The sequence below is a fragment of the Petromyzon marinus genome, chromosome 29, assembly GCF_048934315.1.
Source record: "Petromyzon marinus isolate PM22_M1 ecotype Great Lakes invasive population chromosome 29, UKy_Petmar_22M1.pri1.0, whole genome shotgun sequence".
Lineage (NCBI taxonomy): Eukaryota > Metazoa > Chordata > Hyperoartia > Petromyzontiformes > Petromyzontidae > Petromyzon > Petromyzon marinus.
In genome coordinates this window covers 3,218,391-3,241,117 of record NC_133695.1, presented here as the reverse complement: position 1 = coordinate 3,241,117, position 22,727 = coordinate 3,218,391, and the positions used below count along the sequence as shown (strand labels likewise).

The 22,727-nt window shown below is 48.5% G+C and overlaps 1 protein-coding gene across 5 annotated transcripts in view; it reads left to right on the top strand.

The window, feature by feature from the left end:
• The window catches only part of LOC116947340 (sodium/calcium exchanger 1-like), a 214,683-nt gene that overhangs the window by 175,861 nt on the left and 16,095 nt on the right, over nucleotides 1–22,727 (top strand). For 3 of the 5 annotated variants that reach the window (XM_076070460.1, XM_032962953.2, XM_076070462.1), the window contains exons 3-10: nucleotides 2,062–2,168; nucleotides 5,217–5,237; nucleotides 6,987–7,004; nucleotides 7,360–7,374; nucleotides 7,571–7,639; nucleotides 16,023–16,150; nucleotides 18,665–18,764; nucleotides 20,928–21,203. In XM_076070460.1, the coding sequence (XP_075926575.1) occupies nucleotides 2,062–2,168; nucleotides 5,217–5,237; nucleotides 6,987–7,004; nucleotides 7,360–7,374; nucleotides 7,571–7,639; nucleotides 16,023–16,150; nucleotides 18,665–18,764; nucleotides 20,928–21,203 (734 nt within the window). Of the gene's footprint in view, nucleotides 1–2,061; nucleotides 2,169–2,745; nucleotides 2,850–5,216; nucleotides 5,238–6,986; nucleotides 7,005–7,359; nucleotides 7,375–7,570; nucleotides 7,640–16,022; nucleotides 16,151–18,664; nucleotides 18,765–20,927; nucleotides 21,204–22,727 lie in introns of those variants that run through there. The other 2 variants (XM_032962968.2, XM_076070461.1) reach the window with 2 other exon arrangements.

Here is a 22,727-nt window from a genome sequence, read left to right as displayed (position 1 = left end):
ATGCCTGCTCCAGTCAACCAGAGTCCCGGAAAATATCGAGTGAGAAAAGATCAAATGAAGCAATTGGCGGGACCTCGGGGTCCCATCACTGACCCGGGGTTGGAAAAACCGCGTAGCGACACGAGTCTCTCCTTACCGACAACAAAACTAGTGGTCAATCGATTGGCCTCGTCGAGAGCTACTCGGGGCACTCAGTTTCGTAAAAGTTGAAAAATTACATAAACACGTTAAATTCACTGCCTGGGGGGGCGGCGGGCTCGCCTTGGCAAAGAAGCTGAGGATCGACGGCTGACCGGAGGGCGTCGTCGCCGCGCGCGACTGCGGCGGACGCCCCCCGGGGCTCGCGTTTGGCCGGTGGGGTGGCGCCCATCGTGTCGATCGCCGCCTGCTGCTGCTGGCGCTTGTTGGCGCGGCGAGTCTGGGCGGGCGGCGCGTTGCTGTCGGGGTCACGTAGTGGGGCGGACTGAAGAAAAATAATAATTATTGACCTGATTTTTTGCGGGACCCCAGGGTCCCGCCAAATGATTCAAATGCCTGTCTGTAACAATACAAAAACAACTGCAACTGCTATAACTGCCGCTGTACATTTCATATTTGTTCTTTCTGACATTGCTGCGTTCCTGGCAGATGATTCCGTGCCATCCCTTTTGTCACGTGTAGCGCCAGAACTGTTTAAACACCGAATGAATAACGAATGAGTTCAAGCAAGGGGGGGGGGGGCGGGGGGTAACGTGCGTTCGTGGGGATGAGTGCTTCAACCAATGGTGCGCCTACATCCCTTCGCACGAATCCGTGCCCTCGAAGCGTGGTGGTTGGCATCGGCCCAGGGCGCAAGGAGTGAAATCGTGGCCTGCCGCTGACTCATTCTTCTTCCCACGCACTCTGGGCCCCGTCCGGGCCTGTGGCGAGCCGGCGCAGTTGCACCGCCTGCACACTCGCCCCGCCTGCACACGCGATAGCGACACCGCTGGCAGGAATGTTAGACACATTTTCGCCTGTCGAGGCACGATACGGATGACAACGTCAGTAGGAGTGTTGGATATTAGGCGACACGCTATCAGATACGTGTTAAAAAATAAGTTAACTGGAGGGGGGGGCGGACCAGAGCGAGTGTGTGTGCCAGAATAAAAAATAATAACCATCGAACATCAACACAGCAGCCAATTAAACACGGCGAAGCTTTTGGGAAAGGGAAATCGCGCGCGTAATTACCGCGTGACACACCCGCGCGCGGGTACGATCGACCAGAAAAACAACAGCGTATGCAGATTTCCTTTAATATAAATATACATTTATAATGAAGGCAGCAGTTCGTCACTTTGACAATGCAAATGACTGACGCCGATGTGGCTATGAGTTCACGCGCGCGCGTGCACGCCAGAGGGAGAGAGAGAGAGCGAGTGGTTTTGTGTTTCGTGTCCCCGGCTATTCTCGGCGAGACGTTTTTTTAATTAATTTTGACGCTGCAGCCACAGAGGGCGACAGGGGAGAAGCGGCGCCAACGGCTTTGTCGTGGCCGCCAAAGTCTAAAACACCTCGCCACTTTGAACAATCATCCACTTAACGCAAAACAGCAGCACCCGCCGTGGTACCACGGAACCACGCACCACGAGGCCACTCCCGCGAACGAAATGAAATCATTGCAGAGTACGTCATCCAATTCGCGAGCAGCTGTTGTAAATCGGGAGGCTATAACGCCGCCTTGCTGATGATATTCGCGTTGCATTTCGAAGCGCTGTTTTGGATTCCGCGCTGAGCTGGTTCACGATTCAGCGCTACGTTGAACGAACTGTAACGATGCGTTTCTGAGCCATTTGTAGAGTTTGGAGGGGAAGGCGGGGGGGGGGGACTGTCGGATGGGGAGGGTGATGCAATCCACAACGTTATTAATGAATTGTCCGTGCAATGTAAATTAATGCATCTGCCAATTAGTAAGTGCGAAGTGTGTGTTTTAATATTTTTATCAACCCAAATTATTGTCGTGGGTGTTTTATTTCTCTCTCTCCCCCCCCCCCCGGTATGTGATTTGTTGTTGTTGTGTTACTTTGTTCTTCTTTACAGCAAAATAATTGCGATCAAAGTAATTGACGACGAAGAGTATGAGAAAAACAAGAACATGTTTATTGAGCTTGGCGAGCCGCGGATGGTTGAGATGAGCGAAAGAAAAGGTTGTATACCCACGATGCCTTGCGTGGGAATTCTTAACTCTGTGTGCGCTCCACCCTCCCTAACGCCGCTAATTTCACCGGTTTCACATATCACATGGTGAAATTAACGAGTTCCACGTTGGAATTTTTTTCACGTTAAATATCTTCGATTCAAAATAATTACGCTGTCAATTTGACTTCTCGGAGGACGTGAATGGAAGTCTATCTCAAACGTGTCATCCGGTGTTCCGCCATGTGATATCGCTAGGCGCCAGGACGTCAATGATGTACTGTACCTGTTTGACTAATCGCTTGGTTTTTTTTTATTGCAAGGCGAAGTGAGTCGACTTGTCCAAGTGTTGTTGGCCGACCCACTCACCCTGCCATGCTAATCCGTACTAACCCTAAAGGTTAAGCCGTGTGCCAGGTGCATGCGCGTGTGTGTGTGTGCGCGTTGGGTTTAATAACCCGAGTCACTGCCTTACCCATGCACTCTCCCTTGTGACACTTCCTCAACTCACTCCCCGCCCCCCAAACAAAACCTCTGCCCCCCCCGCCCTACCCACCCCCACCCCCATCCCTCTGTGTGTTCCCACAGAAAGACAATTCACATTAAGATAACAGACGATGAAGAATACGAAAAGCAAGATAATTTTTTTCTCGTTCTTGGCGAACCCAGGTGGATAGACCAAGGCACGACAGGTTCGGGAACTACAACCCCTTCCGCTATCGATCTGCACACTCCCATCGTCATCCCGCCCCATGATTAAGTCCATTGCCGTGGTGGTGGTGTTATTTTTATGATCATTTTTGTTTTTTATTATTGTAAATTGTCATTATTGTAAAGAAAAAAGAGACCCCACCTTTAACGTGTCCATTCGCTCACGATACATTCGTACAATTACGCGTGGTGACCCACCGCGACATTCCAAACTCGCTTAATTATTTTTCCTGATTTCTTCATTAATTTGCCCCCCCCCCCGCCCCGCCGCCACAAATTCGTTTGTGAGCTGCGTTGGTTTGGGGCCTCAAATTGTGGAGCCTTGCAGCACGTTTGTTTTCCCCACTTCTTATCGTGTGGTGCAGTGACACTCATCCAGTATGCATGGTTTTGTTTTTTACCCCGCTCTCTCTCTCTTTATATTGTTTCTTTGTTTATTGGCCTTTTGAACCGCGAGCCCTGTGATGTTCGCTGCGTAAAGGTATTTCCTGCACGGATATTTGGTTGGGTTTTCCCTCTCTCTCTCTCTCTTTCTTTTCAACCCCTTATCAAGCAAAAACACACGCCACATCCCCGTTATGAATACGTGAATGAAAATGTTACGTTGATATAAGTGGGGGGGGGGGGGGGGTTAAATAAGAGGCGAGAACACATCTCTACAGCGTCCGCCTTTCACAAAGGATACAATGTCCCGCTCAAAGGAACCTCACAAGATTTACGTGGGGTTGGGGAAGCCAAAGTGGACGTTTGTTGTTGTTTTAAACGACGAAGAATCGTAGCTCGCAGTCGCGTTTGCGGGGTGGCTGCCGCTGATCGTTCGGGCATGATGTTCCGACGTTTCGCTCCACGTCCGATGTCAAGCGGGGCGATGCGTGACACAACCCGGCAAGACGCAGCTGAGCTATGCAGCAACAATCGCGATAAGCTAAAAGGGGGCTGAGGATCATCGTCATACGCAGCGATTGCTCATTCTGCTTCTGGGGAGATGTCTACATTTGCAGTCGCCAGCCATCTGACCACGCGTGCGCTCAAATTAGTGCGAACATCTTATTTATACATAGTAGAGGTTTTTTTGTGGTTAGATCGCGTAAATATTTATACTTTTCGTAGGAAATCTAACTTTCATCACTCCGCCAGCTGGTGTCTCAAAACATATATCGTTTTTACGTGACACTTAATAGTGGCTGGCCTTGGAGGTGAAGGGATATGATGGAGTCAATCACTCGCCAGAATATGCCCTCCCACCCACCACATTTTTACGAAAACACTTTCCGCCTAACGTGGAACGCAAGCTAACATAGGGGCGATATGTTAGCTACCTCGCCTGGTATGCAGGAGGTCGTGGGTTCTATCCCAACCCTGACGCCTGCTGTGTAATTGGAGTTTGCGTTTCTCTCCCCGTGGTCGCGTGGATTTTTATCCGGGTCCTCCGGTTTCCCCCCCCTCCACATTTATAATCGACATCGCGCGCTTAGAGTCTTTGTCTGCAATGGATTTCCACGCGATGACGATAAGCCACACTTCGTTGAGCCGTCATTTTGTGATGGCCAGGTCGCTTCTGCAAAATAGCTCAGCGGGCCTCACCTGCTACAATTTAAAACACAGCAGCCGCAACGAACGGCACGCGTTGTTCCAAAGGGCCGCTCGAGTCGCCTGAAGCTCGCCGTGCCACCGCGATAAGAGAAGAACTCAAAAACGCACTCGGGTGCGGTCGAACACCCGTTGGGCCGCGGGGGGGGGGGGGGCTTAGCGCCACGCTTCGCATCGCACGCGAGGGACGCTCACGAAGCAACGCTACGACAGGCTGGCAAGTCGCAACGCCCGCTAGCGCCTCGTCCTCACCACCGCCACCCCCACTTGGCGGTGGCGACACGCGGGAGACCGCCTGCGGGTCACGCCGCTCGGTGCCCTGACCCAGCCGTGGCAGCATCGCAACTTCACCAGAGCGTGACGGCGGACTCTGGGGCAGTGTTGGGGGGGGGAGGTGGACGCGCTTGATTTTAGTTCTACGAATGACATTTGGGAATTTCATCCAGAACGCGGCGGGTGGGGACCCCCGCGGAGTTCACCCGTCCGCGTTGGTTAGCGCAATCGAACTTGCAGGCCAGAGGTCCGCCGGTTCGAGTCGATCCCCAGGTGCAGCAGTTGGCACGCTGGTGAAGGTTTTCTTAAACTTCCGCGCCATTGCCTCCATGCGGTCAGCGGTAAGATTAGAATCAGAGGCGTTATCATTAACTCCGCAATACCGTCTAGACTCGCACACATTTGTTTGTCTTTCCTTCCTCGTATCGTTTATTTACAATCGCCGTTTTTTTCTTCTTGTGTTTTCTCATTTCTTGCTTGAACAGCCATGTTACTGAAAGAGCCTGGTAAGATTCCATTCCGTTTCCACTGTCGTTCTCAAAGCTGTTCTCCCACCACGCGCTGCTTCTTTTGCCAATCACGAAACACGATTACCACGGTTATTTATCAGACATGCCATATGTGTACAATGCTACATATGTACGCGCACGATGGACAACTCACGCGCAATGAGCTCGATCTCGTCTGATCTTGCAAGCTAAGCAGCCTCGAGCCTGGATAGTGCTGGCATTGGCGCCGGCGATGCACGCCAGGTTGTCACGCGCTGCTACATGCCTGTGCCAAGTGGTTTGGTGGCAGAGGGCAGCGTGACGAAATCCATTTTTTTTGTGCCGTGTTTCAATGCTCCCATTTCTACGCTCACCGACCCGCACTTGATCGGCGAGGTGACGTATGGTAAACGTAACCTCCACGACCTGAACGGAAGGGGCCGGCCCTCATCCAGCAGTGGATTGACCAAAGGGCTGTGTGTTTATATATACACACACACACACTATGCAAATCGAGTCACGTAGATTTAAATATATATTCGATTAAATTTTGATTTAAAGCTTTCGTGACTGCAGTAATTCATATTCTTAGTTTTTTCGGTAAAGTCACGTTGAAGAGAAACAACAAAAGAACAAAATATATATAAAACAATAAAAAATTCTCACGACGTTTCGACCATAACTCAAACGGTCATCATCAGGTGTATGATGATGACCGTTTGAGTTATGGTCGAAACGTCGTGAGAATTTTTTATTGTTTTATATATATTTTGTTCTTTTGTTGTTTCTCTTCAACGTGACTTTACCGAAAAAACTAAGAATATATATTCGATTGTTTGTTCTTGTTTTAAAAATGCAATCCAAAAACCACGAATGTCTCGCATCTTGTAGATAGGTATCCAAGTTGCGTGTTTCGGGAGCTTCCTGCTAAGTTTTCGCAGCAGGGGCGGCGATCGCTGAACATTTCCCCCCATCAAGTAATTTGTGAGCGATTCCCAAATTTCGAACCAACGGGGATCCTAAAAGTCCACTGTGAAGCAGCTGGTGTGTATTTCGTGGTTGATGCACCAGCAGCAGAGCGTCATGGAGGCGAGATGTTAACTACCTCGCCTGGTATGGAGAAGGGCATGGGTTCAATCCCGACCCTGACGCCTACTGCTGCTGTATATTTGGAGTTGGCATGTTCTCGCCGTGGTCGCGTGGATTTTTCTCTGGATCCTCTGTTTTTTTCTCTCCACACTTAGAATCAACGTCCACGCGTTTAGAGTGTTTGGCTGCCATACATTTCCACGTGAATGGCCACTTAGTTGAACTATCGTCTGTGGCTGTATAACTCAGTGGGCCTTATCTGGTGAAAATCAAATAAACAAAAATTTTAATTTAGCTTTTAATTAAACAGGCGGCCTGCCGGAGTCGAACCGCAAGCCTCTGCAACAAGAGCCGAACGTGCTACCGCTCAGGGGGCCATGCCTTGAACATCACGAGATAAAAAGAAAATTCTCTCGAAGTTACGGGGCACGTACACTATCATGGCACTCTCGTGCGTTTGGGCGTAAGCATGCATCGCGAAACGTCGGACATCGTGGCGAGCAACACGCAGTGCAACCTGAAAACACATGGGGGCGCTTAGAGGGCACCACAGCGAAAAGCTACCCAGTGCGCGAGGACATTTGTTTATTTTTGGATTGCATCTTCCTTCAACATCGTGGTAATTCAAAATGTGAAGATTTAATCGACTATGCGATATTTATCGTTTTCTGTCTGTAGGTGAGCTAGTGAGAACAGGTATGAGGAATTTGCTAACCTATTCGGAAAAGTAATTATTCTCACATACTTCGTACACTTTTAGTAGACATTCACGTATTTTTAAAATATTTAAAATGTACATCGTTATTACGTCGCTTCATTGTTTGACTTAGTATGTGCTTAAGGAGGCTTATTCGTTAATAATATATCGTACAAGTATTAACTTTAACGTGTCGCACAGTGTGAAGAATACTCGTACACTTTTTAAATAAATGCTTGTTTTTTTAAAATGAAAATATATTCCAAAATAACATGTTTTTTAAATATTTCATTTGCATATTGTTTCTCATATTTTCTCCGTTGTTTTGCTCTCATTTCCACATTAATCTGCCAGGTGGCATGTTCAAGGGTAAGAACCGCCACTCCCTCGTACTGCATCTCATCAATTATTTCTGACATAAAGATGATCGATTGTAAATTTGCAGTTGTTCACGGCTTGTGCTTATCTCATTTCTACTCTCGATGTCCACGAATACCACGCCACTGATTATTGTCTTACAATGACATGTTTTCCTCCCTCTGAATGTGAAAAAAAACATCTATAGGCCACCCGCTGTACAGGAAAATACAGAGCAGAGAGAATATAATTTCTGCTGCCATCGTGAATTTTTCAGGTAGAAACCCCTTCGGTTGTCGATTTAAATGCCACCAAAACTAATAACCAAACCTCGATAACTCCACGGGCTCGATTCACGTGTTGTCGATGGACATTTGTTTTACGGCAACATCTCCCCGTTACAATCGTTCGCCGGGTTTCCGTGAAAAAAAAAGTTCCGAGCAACAGCTCTGCTTTTTAAAAATAAATGTTGATATTTTTCTAAGTTGAGTCGCTTCGCCATCCTTCAGATAGGAATTGGTTTTCTAACAGCTGATACTGGCTGCTTTTATAGTGGCTTCCTGATTAAAGCTGCCTGTGATTGGTTGGAATCTATTAACTTGTAGGTCATATTAACTTCATACTCATTCATTATGTCCTACCATTAATTTGTTTTACGAATTATGAGGGAAAAAAATGCCCTATACATTTGTATCCATCCGAGCTATATTCCAAAGAACTTTAATTCGACCAAACCGTATTTCATTTATGAATGAATTTTTTTTTTGGAAACCTAGAGTATGCCGGAAATCAGGACGGCGATGTGGTTGGCTTTGATTTTTCAAAGATGTGAATCTGGCCCTTTGTTCATCTCTACAACGGGACTAATGAGCCCATTTTACAATGCACGCATCCTTCTCTGTTCGTCAGTGGCTGCGCTGACTTCCTTTAAGAACACGTCTGATGCGGTGCCAACACATTATTCGCACGTGTTGTGTAAAACTGCGTGTGGTTTGCAGCGTAACCCCTTTGTGACCAAACTAACCATGAATACTGACCACACGACATTTACACAACTCTCTTGACTTGTTAGTTCAATGATCTCTCGTAGACTCCCTTGCAACATGAACTTCCTCTATCGCATTCCACGCTCGTCCGGGTATACGGTTCACGTATGTTTAGATTTCATCAGACAAAGTCTACCTGAACGATATGAAAAATAACAAAAAAATGTTTGTGCACTCGATATAGTTTTTATTTTGACGCCTTTGTACGAAAAAAAAGCTGACAAGATCCATATCCCCTCGTAGTCGAAGCGGTTGCATTCTGTATGTTTATGAACCCGTTTGTGTAATCACACATTTGAGATGTGTTCAAACGAAGCCAACTTTGTAAATCAGGGCACTGGCTCAAGTTAACGCGAAAACAAATATTTATTTAATTTCATTCTCTCTGGCTTACCATGGGCCACCGCCACTATTGTGTAGCCCGTAAATAAAAATAATAATTTGCTGCATTTACAGGCACAAAAAATATCGATTCCCGAGGAATGGAGGCTCTTGAAATCTGTGTTTACACGCCGCTGATATTGAGCTGAAAAGCACCAATCGGGTCTACACGAAAAGTGTGGACAATCGATTGATTTGGATAAAACTTGTGAGCGTAGGATTTGTTTTTTGGCGGTGTAAAATTATTTCGCAGCCAAGTGGGCCATTGCGTAACGCTGCGGATCGAAACATTTTTTTTTAAATCAATGCGAGGGTTTTTTGGGGGGGTTTAGATTGCGTGAATGTTTGTCGTTAAACCCGCCACCACCACCCGACACAGCCAACGAGTAAGGTTTGTCACGTAAACTAAAACGTGCCATACTCTTTGGTTCTATTGGGTAAAGTCACGTAGGTAAAAAATAAAATAACAAAAATCACGACGTTTCGGCCACAACACAAGCGGCCTTCATCAGGTGAAGGGACGAGACTGTCTGGAGGACAGCGCTGGAGTGAAAAAAGTGCCAATTCGTTACGAGTTCAGCACTCACCGGCGTCTTCGAGAGTAAAACCCACAGCATTTACAATTCGAGGGCGACGTTTCACCGGTAACTACGACGAGGATCATCGGGCGGACAGCCCGATGACAATTATGGATGATATTGGCCGCGAAAGTCGACGTGTTTGTTGACGTTGCGCGATTGCCACGCTTCCTTTCACACGCGCACCGGGAGCCAATGCCGCAGACCGCCACACATGTTGGAAATGTCCATGCACGATGGCGAATTGAGGCTATCGCGACGCACATAGCCTTACATTTTTATCCCCATTTGCGACAGATCCACAAACCGTCTGTGCAGTAGACATGGAGGAATGGATGCTCAATAATATGTAAAATCAAGTGCCAGTTGTTGTCCAGTAATATGTGAATACTCTATATATATGAAATGTACAGAATCAAAATATGTATTTATACCGGAGGATCCGAGGAGCTATAAAGCGCCTCTTCACACATATCCAATAGGCGCGGGTAGAAACGTTACAACAACAAACAGTTATAACAACACGACAGCAGTGCAAAGTACAAGACAGGTCAACAAATCACCCAGACACAAACAAATGAAACGAAACCATCCCCATCCTACCAGGCCAAGCCCACTGAGGTATTCACTTCTTTTTCAGAAGCGACCTGGCCACAAATGATAGCTCAAAAATAATATCAATAATCTCATTGCTTGTACACAGAAACTAGGGATGAGTTTCAGATGAAATTTTGTAACATCCGGCCATGATGCTAAATTGTGAAATAGATGACCGGGGGAAATATCTGTTCTTGGATTAATTGGGAAAATCTGCCGTTACGGGAAGCGCCACCACTTATGCGATGCATTTCCTGCCAAAAAGTGGTGTCACGTGTCGTCGCGTCGGCCTGATGACACTTAAAAATGATTGCAATAACGCGAACGATCCGCAAAATATGAAAATGTTTTCAAAATGGTCCCTAAAAATGTGAAAACTGAATATATTGAACTCCGACACTTATCCCGAATGTATTTCGTATATTATTGGGTCCAGCATAGTTATTATTGTGGAATAAAGATCAAGTCATGTTGTTAGTCAGCCCAATCAGAGTTTCATGCTATCTAATCAGGATACAAATACTACCAATGTTTTAACGTAGCCGCAGTAATAATAGTCAAAACACATTCGGTGCACTTCTTGTAAACGGTGTGAAAGTTTATAGAAGGTACAAGAGACAACACTTATTCACCTACAGCTGTATTCCATATACACTGTTGAAACGCTAACCTACATTACGTAAACATAAACAAACCATAACTTCGGGAACATTTACCCGTGTGTGATTTTCACACAGCCCAAGGCTTCTTAAACCCTAATCCTCCACGCCCACTATTATCCCGGATCTCCATCACTGTCGCTCACAAGTTGTCCACAAAGGGCACGTACTTGCCGTCAATTTCCTTTCAAGTCCATTGGAGAACGTAGAGCGGGATCACGTGGAAAGCATACAATTCGTGAACCTCATCAAACCCAGTGTTAACATATCGTAGGTGTGTATGTATGTATATGCAGTGGCTGCCGCCACGATGCGATGGGTCAGCACACTGGACTTGCGACACGCAGATCGCAAATGCGATCTCCCGGAACGCACCACAATTAGTCGTCTGTCGGCAGATTGCAGTGTGGTGGGGGAAGAGTGTGGGTCCTTTCTCCTCTTACATGATGCCTCGCCAGTGTGGAGGAGGAGGAGAAAGCCAAATACCCTCTCTTTAGAGCTTCCCCTAACGGGACCCCTACGGCCAGCAGATTCACGAGCCACCGTGGGGTACCGCAGTGGCGAGATGTTAACTACCTCGCCTGGTATACAGGAGGTCGTGGGTTCGATCCCGCTGCATTTAGAATCAACATGCGTTTCGATTATTTGGCTGCTATAAAAGTTCACGCGATAAGCCACTTCGTTGAGCTATCACATGTGGCCAGGTCGCTTCTGAATAAGAGCTGCATAGGTCAGTGGGCCCTTCCTGATAAAATAAAAAAAAATTGTTTCGTTTAATTACAGGGCTGCACCTTTTCCTGTTACGTCATATATACAAACAAAACACATACGGATCCCTTTCCCTCTGTGATGCATGTGTCCCACTTATTTGTTCGTCTTGAGACGTGGTTACGCTGAGACGCTGTGTCCCGTCCAAATTTTATTTCACTTCTTAAAACCGAGCTCTGCGTTGTAAAAGTGGAGCCCTGGATTCCAAATAATGGGTTGAAGCATGTACCCTTGTAGGAATTAGATAAAAGTCAAGGTTTTGTTGAATCGATTTTTTTGAATTTAGTTGCATTACGGATGGACCGTGCATGAAAAATGAGGCTGTTGTTGAGTAACGCAGCCACATGCATGCGTACACGCACATGAACAACAGTTTCCAATATCCGCGTTTGTGCCAGAAAATCCATTTAAGTAAAACCTTATTGTGCACTGGGAGGTAGGCTTTAGTAGAAAAAAAGAAAGAATCACATATTCGTATAAAAACATTTTACGATGCTGATTTTAACGCGAGCCATTTATAATGCGATTAATTAATTATTCTTAAGAGGAATCATGCCTGCCATGCCATTGACGCATTTATAACTAATTATCTTAACCATAGTTGAAGTGTCGACTGACCTAAACATGTAAAATGTATAATTTAATTTCTGCAGTGCCTATTTATTACAGAAGATAAGAACAACCCCAAATCACCGATGCACAACGTTGATGCATCATCGTATCTGGGTTAATGATCCTAGCTCCAGGCGTAAGAGTTATCGTTGTTTTCACATAGAGCACTTTCCAGTCATTAGACGGTTAGGGTAAAGGTGCAGCCTTGAAAGTGCTTGCTCACGCCACTGCTGGTGGAAAGGCTTCTCGCTCAACTGTTTCTCTTTCATGCTGGGTAAGGCATCTTGGGATAGGTGGGAGCACCCACACTTGACCCCACCAAACGCGGCCTGCTGATCAAGTAACTGTGCAGTAGTCCACCCCTTTCAGCTGCTGACTGAACAGCGGTGAAGTGGGGGTGGGTGGGAGGGATTCAAGATCCTGGCGCCGTTGTTTCGACTGCTACGCTCGAGGGTCGACTCGAACCGGTGACCTCCGGATTGCAAGTCCCCGCGTTGCCAACCATTGCGCGCGCGGATGCTAAAGAGTTTATCAAAATTAATCGCCAATGTCAATTGCAGATTTCCGTGACGAACGACTCATTAAATTGTGCGGGCCGTTTTGGAATCGTGGGCTCGAACCTGGGGGGTGCCCCTTTTCGACAAGAGCGCAAACCCCAGGGAAAACACTCTCGTGATGAGAACCACCCCCACACTCGGCTGACGAGCAGCAGCCCCTTGCGTTCGATGAGACAGGCCTCGCCGACCACACGTCGTTCGCCGAAGCCGTCAGCCGCGCGACAGCGGGAGCCTTTGATGCCTTTTTTTTTTTGGGCAGAGAGGGCGGCGGTTTCGCACAAATGTTCCCCCCGCCGCTCCTCGTAAATGTCGCCTCCGGAGGTGAGCGCCCTCAAAAGGGACGGACGGCGAGTGTGTGCGTGCGTGCGGTGCCATGCCGCGCGCACGCACACACGCACACAAAGACAAAGATCCCTCGTATAGCCTTCACAGACTGTAGGGGCAAGTGCGGTTAGCGAGCACCTATAAAGGCCGGCACGGCGCACGAGGGGGTGGGTGGCCAACACCACGCCCGGCCGCCTTTGTCTCCCCAGTGGCGATGTTTAATCATCGCACCAGGTACTCATTTGAGGCTGAGTCGACCTAGGGGAGGCCCATGGCCGGTTCAGATAATCGTCACTGGTGTTAGCCGTACGACCACATCACCACCGCACCACGGAGCTATCCCAAGAGGAGCATCGTCGCTGTGTTTTTTGTAGCTGAGTTCAAAGGTCATCGATCGTCCGTGTCTCATCGTCAATACAACAGGTCCCTGATTGGCACCGGTCAGAACGAGCGCTTGCTCGATCGGCACCGTGCCGAACGGCGCGCGTTACAACCTGAAATCACTTTGAATAGTTTAGGCATTTAAACAACAAAAAAATCTCATGATTATCGTGGTGAAAATTTTCACTCACGGTGTTTTGTTTGTTAACCTAAGTCATACACAGAGCATCATCAATAACATAGATCATTGGTTTGTGCTGGTCAGAATTAGTCGTTACCCGAATAAAGTTTGTTATACTGCAGATCGAAGCGGGCTTCCCAGTGGTGATGGTGGCCCATTGGGAGCCCTGAGAAGAAATTGACGTGCAAATCCCTTGTGAGATGGCAGATGAGAAATAACGCGAGAGCCATAACGTGTGCTAAGATAAGAGAAATGTCAACAAGGCTAGAGATGTAAGGAGACGAGAGAAGAGAGATAAAGACAAGATAGTGATCAGAAAGTTTTAATCAGCTCCTGTTAATTGTTATATCGATTTGGTTTCAATTTGAGCTGATATTTTGATGCATAGCTATTCGGTTTAGGTACGTGCGTTGAACTTCGTTCGCACCGTACGCAGCCAAACGGTGCGGGGCAAGGCCAACGAACTAACCACAACAACACAAGCATCCAGGGCCCCTTGGACTACTTGGGGACCCTCAGCCTTTGCTTTGTTTGCATGCGCCGAGCGCCGCCACTGCGCGCGTGCTGGTACACGTGAGCATGCACACGCACCGTGTAGCACGTTTGGCCAACCTCGACGCATCTTACTTTGCGGACCAGGCAGAAAGTAGAATTGGCAGTGACCACCGTGAGTTTTTTGTCTTCAATTAAATTCATCTTTCAATATTTCCCATGCAAATTCGGTCAATTAAAGTTAATTGAAATGCCTGTACTCTGCGCAGGCTTTAAGCTGCTAAATCGTATTGGCATCGCGCGTGTTTATTTAGCCTGCCTCGTAATTATAAAGTTGTCGCTTAAATTAATCTGGATTTTTTTTTAGTTTCTCCTCAATTTTCAATTTTGCACACCTGTCACTCAGGCGGTGCAGCACGATGAGATACATTGTCACGATTCAACTCGAGAATGATTTCCACTCTCTTGATCATTTCGCAGAGAAGGTTTGGTTACCCAGACGTGTTGAGATGGACCAATAGAAGATCCGATTCAGAAGAATCACTTCGCCATCTCAACCCGACAAAGTTTTAGCCAAACTTACTTTTTCAACTTTATGTTTATATAAAAAAAAAATTCCGTGAGGTTTTTATTTTTATTTTACATTTTTGTTTTCCACATCCTGGACTGCCAATCATGAGTCCCTGCACGGGACACGAAACTGGCAGGTTATGGTCGCCACCTGTCCTGCTTTCCCCTTGATTATTCTCTTTTTAGAGAAGGTAGCTGCTGTCCTAAAAAAATAGACAAGTCTGCCTGGGTCATTAAAACTCCCCTATTTTTTTTATTGTTGATGGTAATACCGTAACAATCCACCATATAATACTCACATTTACTTGTCGAAGTGCCCCGCCTCTCCCGGTATTGTCAGATATTTTTTTCCCCCCACAATATGGGCTGGATTTGTTTTTTTTGCACCTCGGAAGTGACAACCCCTGAACTCCCCCCACGCGCACCACGCAGGTCGTGGCAGTTCCTCGCCCGTACTTCACGCTGGTCAGTGCGTCTTGGTGAAGTAGGGAAGCATCGAGGAGGTCGGCAGCACAATACGGTACAGCCGTACAGACACATAGGTTGCCACCCTACTGGCAGAGTTGAGACAGTTATTTGAAACCAACATGGCTTAAGCAGGGGAGGCGTTGGGAGGAGGGAGGTCGTATGTACTTGGATAAATAATGCATAGGCTGTCGCGGTGCTGGGATCTGCTATGCACCCCGCCCCACCACCACCCCACTGACGTGACGATTGTTTGCACCGTGCCAGATGTTCAACGTTCAATGCATTGTGGGGGAAGGAGGAGGGGGGGTGAATAAAAGCTGGCACTGCACAAACGAAGCGGGCTCCGAGCCACCGCTGTAATTGGGAGGCCGGCGGGGGGGGGGGTCAGCAGCCGTGTCACGGTCACCCCGAGCCGACGTTGACGTTCCAAATACCGGCACCGGTGGTGAGCCTCGCTCGACGATACGTACATGAGCGCAAAGAGAAAATGAAAGTGAATAAGCGATGCCGCGTTGTGATGCATCGCCTATGCAATGTGCGTTGCTGCGCGGGTGGTATAGCAACACAGAGGAGAAGCTAGCGACGGTCAACCATGCACACGACCCGCTTGGTAAGCAGAGGGCAGTTGCAGCAAGGTCCCTTTGCGGCGCCGCAACTCTATCCCAGAGTCTGCATGCCAGGCACCGGCACAACGGCACTTCGGTGTGGCCGTGAAGGATGCTCACGTAACGCCCCCCCCACCCCCGCAAACCAGCACGGCGTGGCAAAGCCCCCTCAATCCAGCAGCGGAATGACAGAACTCCCGCACGAGTACACACACACAGGCACAAATGCGCGCGCGATGTTATTGCGAAGGACCTCGCGAAATGTTACGAGCCGGCAGTGAGCCGGAGTTGTGCGTGACCGAGCTGTGAGAGCCCACGCGACTTCCCGTGGCCTCTCCGCTCTCTCTCTCTCTATCTCCTCTCCGCGCTCTCTCCCCTGCCTCTCTCCACTCTCGCCACTCTCTCGGCGCTGGCGGTGGTCGCCCCGTTCGCGCCGCGCAGAGGACGGAGAGAGGAAGCCGCTGAGCGTGGAGGAGCAGGAGGCGAAGCGGATCGCGGAGATGGGCCGTCCCGTCCTGGGGGAGCACCCGCGCATGGAGGTCATCATCGAGGAATCGTACGAGTTCAAGGTGGGAGAGGCGGCCGGTGGCGGTGCGGTCACAACGAAAGCGGACTGCTACGGAATCACCGATCTTGCCGATATTAGCCAATCCACCAATGAAGAGATAGAGAGAGGGGGTGGGGGGTGATAATGAATCGACGCAGCGGATTAACCCGTGGCTTCTGATTAACCTCGGTATGTTTGATGTTTGTTTATTATTGATCGACTGAGCGCGAATGGATACAATTGGTCTCGATGAACGATGCGTTCGATTGCAAGGCATCGAGCACAACTCGATACTCACGTTCACAATGTACCTGCGTCGATAATCGTCGCTCCGGTTTGATTCGTATTGCCTCTCGGAGATCTCTGGGTCGCTGCGTTCAACGTAGAAATAATGGAATCTCGCATTGCGACAACTCCCAATGTTAAGGCCCAATCTACACGCAACATAATAGGAATCGAATGTCGCTTTGCGACCATTTCACAATGTTTTCGGCCCAAACTGCGCGCACTGAATTGCGTGTGCATAAGACCAATGTGTTAAAATTATAAGGAAATTAAACGCCGATGTTACGTTTCGGCTGGAGGACCAAATCAAAAGACACATGGATTAAAAACAAGAATTAGAGAAACGATGCAGATGACGAAGCCAACACGACACTCGAAGCGGCGAATTCAACTGCACACTTTAGAGTGACGATTTGGAAGTTTTGAAGCGAACTTCATCCAGCGGCGGACTCATGACGATGATGAACCAAACTCTTCATCAATAAGCACAGCATGCAAGCAGTGAGTGCTGCGCGTGTGCCTATGTATGTAAGTGCAAGTCGGTTGAACTGTGTTTATGCCAAAGGCCACTGCGGTCTGCCATCGCGGCCTCGTCAAGTGTGTCCTTTGGAATTGCAATCCGTAAAGCAGCCCTCAGTGACAAGGTTTTTTTTTGCTTCCCAATTTTTGATGTGATTTTTTTTATAACTGCGTTATTTATTAATTTTCTATATTTACCATCCTTGGACACGGTGCCTCGCGCCGAGTGAGAAATTTCACGGAGATTGCGCACGAAAGCAGCCGACTTCCCGTCAACTTGGTCCAGGTGACAGCCTTTTGCAAGTCGGACAGCGTGAACCTAAAGCCGACATTTTCTCCCATAACCCCACTCGCCACATTATGTAAACATATATTTTTAAGTGTCTCTTTGCCAGTTTTATTCAAGTTGTCTTCTCGGTGTCATATAATGAGACCAAGGTGTCTGTTCGAAAACTTCCAGAGCACTGCATCACCCGTCCTTGTGTTAGAGAACAGCCCACAAAAGATAATGTCACAGAACTACTGCCGAGATTCCTTCCAGTGACTTTCGTTCGTCTCAAACCCGAGGAGGAGCGCTGCACTTTTCCCACACATCCCACTACGGACTTCATCGCATTCCATTAAACATGTGTGTGTGTGTTGGGATGATAATATAAACTCACTGCACTTGAAAACCCGGATAAATCACGGGTGCCTGAAACCCACCCCTACTGGACATCTATTTTGAAAGAAAGAGCATCATAGCTCATCGAATTTCCTCCTGCAGTATGAATAAAGATTCTGACGGTTCCGATGTTCGAACCCAGCATCTCGGCGGTGGGGGCGACCTTTGAGCCTCTTGGCCATCCCCGTCACAGCGATTCTGCCGTCCGCGGTCGAGTCTCCCTCGCGCGCAATGGGACGCGCCCGGCTGCAGCGCTGAAGCGCACAACCGGCACGAAAGTAATATAATTAATAATTGGAAGGAAAACGATTTCGGAATGTGGGGCGAGGCACATTGACCTGGCACTCGGGAAATTACTCATCCGCTGCTTGCCAACGTCCCCCAGCTATGAGTTTCATTCCCACGTAATATATCTGTCTGTGTGCCCCGCGCTTCAGCCGGTGAACGGCTGAGTCATAACTAGCAGCGGCACCTCGCGAAATGCGGGCGTCTGCTGGTCGGGGAGAGACAGAGAGAGAGAGAGACAGAAAGAGAGAGAGAGACAGAGAGAGAGAGAGACAGACTTGACTTTTAAACAACTTTTATTGCCGCCAGCAGCAACAGCACTGGAGGCGATTTCGATATGAAATACACAAAGTCACCAGCAAAAACAAATGAAAATAAACGTTACAAATCCACGCGCTGTGGCGCTATAAAGCACCGCGCACAACACGAAAGAGAGAGAGAGAGAGCGCATGCTGGGCTGGTGCAGGTGGACTAAAAGTAAAGACGGCGTCACGTCAGAGCCGAGGCTGAGACGCAATTAATTAGCGGTGTGCGCCGACACTTTCGAGGCCGCGAGAGATTCCCTTCGTTCGCCACGACGCGCCGCTTACCCACTGCGACACCGTGACCACGCGCACGCGGGGGGCACGGTGCCGCCTCCGTTCGAGGGCCGTGCGCGGCACATCACCCCCCCCCACCACCACAGCGCGCCTGCGATCGCGTTCCGTTCCCTTAGCGGCCACCCCCACCCCCCTGTTCGCTGTCTCGCACACACGCACCTCGCTCCCTCCCTTCGCCCCGCAGAGCACGGTCGACAAGCTGATCAAGAAGACCAACTTGGCGCTGGTGGTGGGCACGCACTCGTGGAGGGAGCAGTTCCTGGACGCGCTGACCGTCAGCGCCGGTGCGTCGCGTCGTCGTTTGCAAGTGGCCTTTGTGCGCGGTTGTTTGCACGAGGCCGCCCACCTTCACCGGCGGCTGGACGTTGAAAGCGAACCTCTGAAATCGTCCGTGAGATACAACGGAAATGTGGGGGGGGGGGGGGGAGTTTGGGGGGTGGTGGGAGTTCGGGGGGGGGGCGGGCAGCGCCTCTGCTCAACAGCAGCATCGACAGCAGCGTCTCTCTAAACCGTGCTCGTTTTAATAATGATGGTAATGATGTGTTGTTTCTAAGGAGGGATTCATTGAGTCTGAGGGTCTTGCTAAACATGGGGATGTTTGGCAAGATAGTTTTAATGGGGCTTCGGCTCGCGGATGGCCGTAGATCAGCGCGTGTGCAGGATTTTGTGCTGTGGTGTGAGTAGGGGTGGGGGGTTTGGAAACCTGCGTGGGTGACAGAATGTTGGCCCGAGATGGAAGTAGTGGCATCATAGCAAATTTCTAGCTTAGACTGCTGGGAGGTTTGCCCTTCAGGCTCTTATTTATGGGTTTTCATTTCAAATTATCACCATTGATGTTTCTCGACAGCAGTCTGATGCTGCCCTCTAGTGGCACGCTTTGATCTCAGTCCTGTTGAAGGTTCCTACCCCCATCGCAATCAGTATTAATAATGCAAACCCCCCCCACTTCCAACTCCCTCTCCAAGCTCTGCGGCCCTCTATATATTTAGTTATAGGTCAAATTAATAAGTATTTACATATACTTACCGAAAGAACCAAGAATATGAATCACTGCAGTCACGAAAGCTTTAAATCAAAAAGTATTTACATGGTTCTTTGAGAGGTGTTTTGCATTGACATAGTTGGGAATAATTTGCGGTATCCTCTCCCCACACAAGGCCACGACAAATAGCTTACTCATCTTACCCTTAACAAAATCTTATTTTCTGGAGACTGAAGCTTCCATAGATATTATTTTTTTCCTTCGCAGAACACCCCAATAATTGCAGGAGCGCTGGATATAATCACATCCTATGAACCTCTGTATGGCCGTGTGTGTGGCCTGCTTGCCTGCGTACTGTTCTTGCAATTGGGAACGTGGAGAGAAATGTCGGGACAACACGTTGCCGAAACGACACCCAGTAGAACCAGAAGGCAGATCGGAGTGCTACGCACACGATGGAAGACGACGATTTAGAATCAACATCACGCGTTCAGAGTATTTCGCTGTGGCTATCAAATGCCCACGTGATAACCCACTTCGTTGAGCTGTCATTTGTGGCTAGGTCGCTTCTGAAAAAGAGCCATGTAGCTCAGTGGGCCTTACCTGGTAAAACAATAACATTAGTTTAGTTATCGTGAACTTCACTCGTTTATTCTTCTGCCCATGGTGCGGACTCGGTTAACCAGACACTGATTCGTCTCATCCGCACTGTGTTCAACCACCACACTGCAGGTCACAGCAAGACTCACTCACCTCTCACTCACTCACCCACCCACTGACTCACACTCCCACTCACCACACTGCAGGTCACAGCAAGACTCACTCACCTCTCACTCTCCCACCCACTGACTCACACTCCCACTCACCACACTGCAGGTCACCTCACTTCTCATTCTGCTTCTTCCCTCGCACTGTTCCACTCTGGAATTCCCTCCTATCATCATCATCATCACTTTCCCCCAAATCTCTTAGCAACAATAACTATGCTCAATTCATGAAACGTGTTAACTCGTATCCATTACCCATAATAAAGCTTTTTTTGTGTTAGATCGCGAAAAATATAAATGTGTCGTTAAACCCGCCACCACCCGACACAGCCAATTAGTAAGGCTTGTCACGTAAACAGAACGTGCCAATGCGTTGCTTCCTCAGCACACCGCTGTGTTTAGAGAGTAAACCCACAGCATTTACCATTCGAGTACGAAGTTTCGCTGGTTATTGCAACCAGCTTCATCAGGCGACAGCCAGAGTTGTGAAAGACTCCTCCTGGTTGGCCGTGTCGGGGTGGTGGTGGTGGTGGCGGGGTTAACGACACGTGCATATATTTACGCGCTCTAACCCCGAGCAGCAACAACAACAACAACAACATGAACTCTTCTACGGATAATATTGGTCTCGAAAAGCCTACTTACGCATTAAAACTCTCGCCCATTGCCTCGGGACGTCCTGGCGTGCCGCCCCTAAGGTGACGAAGACGAGGACGACGAGTCCGGCGAGGAGAAGCTGCCCTCCTGCTTCGACTACGTCATGCACTTCCTGTCCGTCTTCTGGAAGGTCCTCTTTGCCTTCGTGCCGCCGACGGAGTACTTCAACGGCTGGGCCTGCTTCCTGGTCTCCATCTTCATGATCGGCCTCCTAACCGCCTTCATCGGCGACCTCGCCTCGCACTTCGGATGCACCATCGGCCTCAAGGACTCCGTCACCGCCGTGGTCTTCGTCGCGCTGGGGACGTCCGTGCCAGGTGAACCGCGGGCCGGCCGTCCTTGTTGACCTCCCCTCCACGAACACCGCCCCCGCGGCAGATGCGCTGCGATGCGTAACGATGTGTTTTGTTTTTTTAACGTAGTAGTAATACAGGGACTCCTCTACTTACGAACGAGTTAGGTTGCAGAGGTCTGTTCGTAAGTCCAACTTTACTCCAGTCGATTCAAAGCGTGTTGTACGGCATGTACACTAAACACGGGGAGTGGCTTTAAAAGTCGTACAATCTGTAGACGTAGATGCCACTGGTTCTTCACGTTCTGCAGATGTAGATGCCACCACGGCTATCGATTGCGCGTCGGTTGAACTTACGACTCTCGGTCCGAACAGGCAACTGGACATACGGACCAGGTTTGTTCGTATCTCTAAAAGTTCGTAAATCGAATGTTCGTAAGTAGAGCAGTCCCTGTAATTTATTCTCGGTCGGGACGGCTCTCCGTGATCTTCCATTCCCGGATTTGTGAGCTGCGCTACGAGCAGTAATGGGCTCGCGTTTAGTTAAAATAATAAAAGTAACAATAATTGATTCTTGGATTGAATCGCAAACCTTGAACGGTGTATTCCTATAAAACCACAACTTGCTACCATACTCTCTGGGATTAAAATATTCACCTTTAAATATATTGATATGAAAGCGAGTCTTTTAAATCAGGTTAGTGTGTGTGTGTGACCGGATTTGTATTGCTTTATTGACACAGGGCACAAGTTTGGAGTGCATCTTACTTTACAGTGTAAAAGTGACACCTACTCGAACCGGGACCTTCATTTCAGCTGGGTTACTGCCGAGTTGGCGAGTCGGACTCAGTTTATGCTCCACATCTAGGATACGTCTCGCTATGACTGCGGCTACAAATGACTCGAGTCTGAAAGCGACCCCATAAACCATTACTAGACATTTCTTTAATTTTACCAGGTAAGGCCCACTGAACTACGTAGCTCTTTTTTTGAGAAGCGACCTGGCCACAGATGATAGCTCAACAAAGTGGCTTATCACGTGGAAATTTACAGCAGCCAAATACTCTAAACGCGTGAAGTTGATTATGTGGAGGGAAAAACAGGAGGGCCCAAAATAAAATCCACGCGACCACATAGAGAGAGAGAGACTTGTAAACTCCATATATACAGCAGACTTCAGGGTTGGGATCGAACCCACGACTTCCTCCATACCAGGCGAGGGAGTTAACATCTCCTAGCCACCACGGTGCCAGAAAATATTGAGCGAGCATTAATCCCTGGTTTGATATCGACAATGGCTTTGGTGAAATTTATATTGTTTTTCTTATGTCGGCCGTCAGCACGCTCCTCTCCCAGAGTTGACTGTCCAAGGGTACTACTACTACCTTTACGTAACCTCTTTGGAAACCGTATCAACTATCTTATTCTTTACGGAAACTATATAAACTATTCTGTTCTTGCTTATGATGGCAACATGGTCAGGAGCTAAATGCCAACGTCGAATAAGAATCAGTAGTTATCCTGGAGGAATCCGATGAGCTGTAAGGCT